The 5,935-nt window shown below is 44.8% G+C and overlaps 1 protein-coding gene across 1 annotated transcript in view; it reads right to left on the bottom strand.

Moving 5' to 3' along the window:
* Window positions 1-900: 900 nt before the first annotated feature.
* The window catches only part of LOC144232844 (adhesion G protein-coupled receptor E2-like), a 43,180-nt gene continuing 38,145 nt past the window's right edge, over window positions 901-5,935 (bottom strand). Inside the window, exons 17-18 of the mRNA XM_077765688.1 lie at window positions 4,832-4,942; window positions 901-1,601 (exon numbers count right to left, since the gene is read on the bottom strand). Coding sequence (XP_077621814.1) covers window positions 1,515-1,601; window positions 4,832-4,942 — 198 coding nt within the window. The 3' untranslated portion in view covers window positions 901-1,514. The remainder of the gene's footprint in view (window positions 1,602-4,831; window positions 4,943-5,935) is intronic.

Here is a 5,935-nt window from a genome sequence, read left to right as displayed (position 1 = left end):
ATTGCATCTTGAATGTTGACCTTGCTTTCAGCAAGGTTGAACTCCGTGTTTTCCAGTGAACTCCTGAAGCTTTCTTGGCAGACAATTATACACTCTCTAAATAATGGCTGCTCTATGTCTTTCTTTGAAGTATTTGTACCTCTTCTTTTTTATATTTCCATTCCATTGGGTTGACCTTGGAGATAGCATAAAGAATTGTGAGCCAATTCGGATGTCAATTTTCAAAGTAGTTTGAAATGGGCGCACCTGGCTGGCTTACTTGGTAGAACATGCAACTCTTGACGTCAGGGTTGTGAGTTCAAGCCCCATGTTGGATGTGACGCCTACTTTAAAAAAAAAAGGTAAAATAAAGTATTTTGAAATCAGTATTTAACACGGGGACCGTGTGATTGTTCCATAAGTCCTACTTCCTAAGCAAAGGAAAAGTCTAATGGTTACTCAATCAGAATCTGCAGTTTAACGATAGATACCAGATGTTCTGTGTACAGAAGGAATTTAAGCATTGTGGGCAAAAAACCAGTTAAGAATTAGGGTTGGAATATGTCCTACCTTATGCTTTGCTTTTCAGCAACTTTATTCTTGCCTTTATCTGAGAGAGCATCTTATTTAAAACATTAAAAAATTTATTTTTGATAACAAGTAAGAACCTGAATACATTTTTGTTGTAAAAATATGACCCCACAACCTCAAGAGGTATCTGATTGATCCTCACCTGACCTAACCTCCCTTAAATAGATATTCTCTACTGTTACCTAATTATAATTTGTTCTGCCAAACATAGTATTTATAACTTAATTATGAAAGTTAAATAAGAATATATCCATGTAAACATTCAAATGTTAATACATTTAAGCTTTCAAAATTATATAGCATTATACTACAGACACCAGCAACTTGACCTCACTTTATATCACATGTGGAGATTTTTCTGTGTCAACATAGGTACACATGATTTGGTCTTTGTGTCTGTGAACTGGCATTCCTTAAGATTGAAATAATTTCTCATCTTGCCATTTCTTATTTTATTTTAGAGAGTGAGTGAGCAGGGGAGAGGGGCAGAGGGAGAGATAATATCTTAAGCAGGCTCTGTGCTGGCTCTGGGATCATGACCTGAGCCGAAATCAAGAGTTGGAGGCTCAACCAACTGGCCACCCAATGCCCCATCATCTTGCCACTTCTTAATGATGGTTTCTTTGAGTGGTTTGTGTTTTCCTGTCTTCCAATGCTGCAATGAACACACTGAGGCCATCATTTTCCTTGAGGTCCCTACTTCAGAGACTTTTAAGAGCAAAGACTGTGTTCCACTGGATGAAGAGGACCTTAGCTGGACTCAGCTCTTTGTGGATGATTCCTGGAAGTTGGAATCTGCAGACTCTGGAAATGGGAAGTTTGTGCCTAGAGGAGCCTGGGCACCAGAAACTCTTGTCTTCTGACACCAAGACTGTGGATCTGCAGTAAGTGGAATTGAAATTTCAGTATCGGGTGGAAAGCAATCCAGAAACATGATCAGGAACTCAAGGCTTGGGCACTGCAGATTCTGTGATGTCGGGAAGTAGGTGTTCCGAATGTGGGACATGTGAAGGGTCGGAAGAATGGAGAGCCTGGAAAAGAATCAGGGACAGTCAGACAATGGGAGAGACTGCTGTGGGTCAGAGGGATCTCTCAGAGTGGCAGCAGGGGTCCTGTTGGGAGAGTGGGTACCTGATGGAGGGGACAAGGGTGAGGGAGTGGGGGGGCGGTGAGGGAGTGGTCTTCTGGAGGAGCTGCATGGAAAAAATTTGGAGCAGTTCTGGAAAGTCAGCGAGGCTAGCGAGACGGTTTTGAAATGAGGAAGCTAAGACATATGGTATAAAATAGTTGTCTAAAGTGAAAAACCCAGCAAGTAGCTGAGCCAGTATTTAAACTCAGGTCAGTACAAACAGAATTTCCCAGCTGTAAACACCCTAAGAGTGTGGGAGAAGGTTAATCTGGGAGTTCTCCTTGGGACTTTATTTTGTAGTGTTTTCTTTTTGTTTTGAGAGAGAGGGAGAGAGAGAGAGAGACCATAGGAGCACAAGTGGGTGAGGAGCAAAGAGAGGGAGAGAATCCCAAGCAAGCTCTAGCACAGAGCCCATCACAGGGCTCGATCTCACGAACCTGGGTTGATGTCCTGAGCTGAAATCAAAAGTCAAACACTCAAATGACCACCCAGATGCCAGTTTTGTAGGGTTTTTTTTTTGTATGTGTGTGTGGGGAGGGTCTTGTTTTCAGGGGGATTGCATGTTGGGAAAAGCACCATATACTCTGCTTCAGGGAACAGCTAGGCATTCCCATGTAGTAAAGTGAGGATATCACATTGTAGTGGACCGGATGTTGTCCACTCCTCCTCCTCACCCAGATCCAAATGATATTCTGTGCCTTGTGGAGGGTTCAGGGTTTCCAGGGAAAGTGATTGCTGGAAGTGTAACTGGTATTGAAAACACAAACACACCAAGGAAAATTGTGCATCGCCCCCATGATTTGGAGAAGCCCCTTCTGGGTGTGAGCAACTTTATTTATTTATTTTTTAAAATGCTTATTTATGTATTTTGAGAGAAAGAGCATGAATGAGGGAGGGGTGGAGGGAGAGAGAGAGAATCCCAAGCAGACTTCACTCTCAGTGTGGAGCCCTATGTGGGGCTTGATCCCACGCCTGTGAGATCATAACCTGAGCTGAAATCAAGATCCGGATGCTCAACAAATGGAGCCACCCAGGTGCCTCTAGATCTGAACACCGTAAAGTGAAAAGTAGATAGTTACACAAATCGTGTGACTTTCTTTCTTTGTGCTTAACTTTGCATTTTCTTTTTCTTTTTCAAGTCACGAGTATGTGAATATTCTCTTTTTAAATAATGTTATCAACATATAAATATACAGCAAAACAGGAAAAATCTCCCCTCCAACCCCTGGCTGCCTCCTCTGATACACAAGTATGTGTGGATGTGCATCTCCCCTCCTTTACAAAGCCACTCATGACTTATACTTTGAAATGTACTCATTAACTTTCCTAAACATTAATCTCTTTACATTTCTGTATCAATGTCTTAAAATCTGTGCCAAACTGTGAGAACGGAAGTGTTTTTAGAACCAAGCCAGGGAGAGTAGTGGAAATACAAAGGGGAATGAGAAAGCTCAGGTAGAAAGATAGCAAATGCTCCAGGGAGTGTTGAGACATAAAAGCCAGAAGCCAAGAAGAGTATTTTGAAATAGAGGAAGCAAACACAGCATTCGGTGCCACCAAGAGTACCAAATGCTGCCAAAATTGCTAAGAGGACCAAAAGACATTTATAAGTAGAAGACATGGGAGGCCTATGACAGAGCTCTTTTGATGGAATGATGGAGACAAAATCCAGGTTTGAACATCTAGAAGAAGAGGGAAGAATCAACTATATAACATTAATATTTCTAGGGGCGCTTGGATGGCTCAGTTGGTTGAGCATCTGACTCTTGATTTGGGCTCAGGTCATGATGCCAGGGTCATGGGCTAGAGCCCCGCATTGGGATCTGCACTGGACATGAAGCCTGTTTTGGATTCTCTTTTTCTCTCTGCCCCTCTCCCATACTGTCTCTTACACATACTCTCTCTCTCTCTAAAATTAAAAAAATATTAAAATACTTCAGAGTAAGAGGGACATGTAACATGTTGCAATGCCCCTGTTGAGAACATGAGAACCAATACACCAGAGTGAAAATGTATGAGCTGTAATGTTACGTTACTGAGAAGTCAACAGGATCAGGCACCAAAGTACAGGCTGAGGGATTAGCCTTAAAAAGTAGGAACCATGTTTTGTCTATCTGCAGTCACAAGATGGAATGAGGAGACAACAAACCAGATGCCAAATGGCTGGTATTTTAGAGAGTGAAAGGTTAACCTTGTTTCTCCCTGCTGACTTGTATTTTCTATATAAAGAAGTTGGTAAGAACATCTGCTGGGAGGAGGAAAGAGTTTGAAGGATGAGATTTTGATGAGTAGAGCACTTGGGAAGGAACAGTTTTAGAGGGAGGACAGGCAAGCAGGGGAGAGATGTGCAGATGGCTTGCCAGGGGAGGGGTGGGGGGCGGGGGGCGGCGGACAATGAAGTTGGGAGAAAGTAGAAGAGGCTGAAGACTTTGCATAATCTATATAAACGCCATGCATCTCACTTTCTTTTATTCCAATAGCCTGGAATAAAAGATGTGTGTGGCTCTGCGCAATTTGAGCATTATGATCTGTTCCACATCATTAGTTTCTGATTATTTAGCTGGCCAAGCTTCCTCCTCTGCTTATAAGTATGTATCTTTTGTATCTTCCTACTAAGTACAATTATTATTTTTTTAAATGTTTTATTTATTTCTAGGAGACAGAGAGAGAGACAGCGTGAGCAGGGGAGGGTCAGAGAGAGAGGGAGACACAGAATCTGAAACAGGCTCCAGGCTCTGAGCCGGCAGTCAGCACAGAGCCCGACGCGGGGCTCGAACCCACGAACCGCGAGATCATGACCTAAGCGAAAGTCGGACGCTTAACCGACTAAGCCACCCAGGCGCCCCTCACTAAGTACAATTAAAAACCATATGCAACATTTTGCACAAAGTGGAAGCTCCCCAAATGTGGGGAAAGAGGACAGTCATGTGCAAGGTCAATGTGAGCATAGAAGCTCAGTGAGTGAAAGTATAGGAAGACCTCCATTCAAGACAGGAAGTGCCTTCAAGGGAGTCCAGGCCTGAGCCATCTTAGGGCATCGCCTGCTGTACGCCCAGCTTGTCCAGTGAGGTAGGCATGAGATGCTCAAGTGGACGGCTTGGGAAGTGCTCTGGCAACACTGCAAAGTCTTACCACACTGTGCTTGGAGGCGTCCGACAGGGTCCCGCTTGAGAGCGTGTACTTCTCAGACTCGGCTTTGGTTTTCCTGAGTCCTCTGAACCATTTCCTGTACTGCTCCAGGACCTGCAGAGGCAGAGGGCGCTTGGGTCAGCTCACGGAGAGGGGCGAGGACAGGAAGGGTCTTGGATGGGGGCGCGACAGTGGTACCTGCTGGCTGAGGAGGCAGTAGACGAGGAAGATGAAGACGCCCTGTAGGCTGTTGATGATGGTGAAGAGGTACGCCATGACGTGGGCGGCTGGCCCCACCTGCAGGAGGCCCAGACACCACGTGCAGCCCAGGATGAGGAGCTGAGCCGTCGCCTTGAATGTCAGCATCCTGGGGAGGAGGAAGGGGGCTCGTGATGCACAACACAACCAGGGCTGTTTTCCTGTCCACTCCACGGATGCTTCCTACTGAGTCACAATCAACTTTGAACTCTACTGTCAATGACTCTCTGAATACAAATGCTATTTGGGTCTGGGATGGCATTTTGAGTAGGACTGGGGATGGTAGTGACACTCCAGAACGTGAGTGTCAAAAAGATCATGATGTTTCAGGAAGATCCCTAATTTCATTCAGCTGACAGTATCGAGAACATTCTGTGCACCTGGCGCTGGGCTGGTGCCTGGGCATTCAAAGCAACCAAGACAAGACTTCTGTTTTCACAGACCTTAGAGTCTGGTGGGAAGACAAAAACAATCACTTATAACATTTGGAAAGTGAGGTACTTCTGCCCAGGTCCCTTCCAGGGCTGTTCCTGTCCTCACTCTCTCCATGACCTGACCCAACACATGCTTTGCCCAGAATAGAGACCACTGATTCTGTGCAGAGTTGAGGGAAGGGAAGGACATCCCCAAACTCTTAGATGATGTGTCATGTGGTAATGAACCAGAGTTCACCTGGTGCAAGAGAAGGGGAAGGCAGGGGGCAGAGCACACATGAGGTATGGCCGTGAAAGGGGACACTGGATTCTGGGAACAGTTATGTGATTATTTGAGTGTGTTATAAGGACATGATGTTCTCAGGACCTACTATGTAAGGCATGGAAACAATCCCTGTTTCTCAGAGCAAAGTCT

This window comes from Crocuta crocuta, unplaced genomic scaffold (genome assembly GCF_008692635.1).
Source record: "Crocuta crocuta isolate KB4526 unplaced genomic scaffold, BGI_CrCroc_1.0 scaffold693, whole genome shotgun sequence".
Lineage (NCBI taxonomy): Eukaryota > Metazoa > Chordata > Mammalia > Carnivora > Hyaenidae > Crocuta > Crocuta crocuta.
Note: the sequence above shows the minus strand (reverse complement) of the source record. Positions and strands in the feature narration are given on the sequence as shown.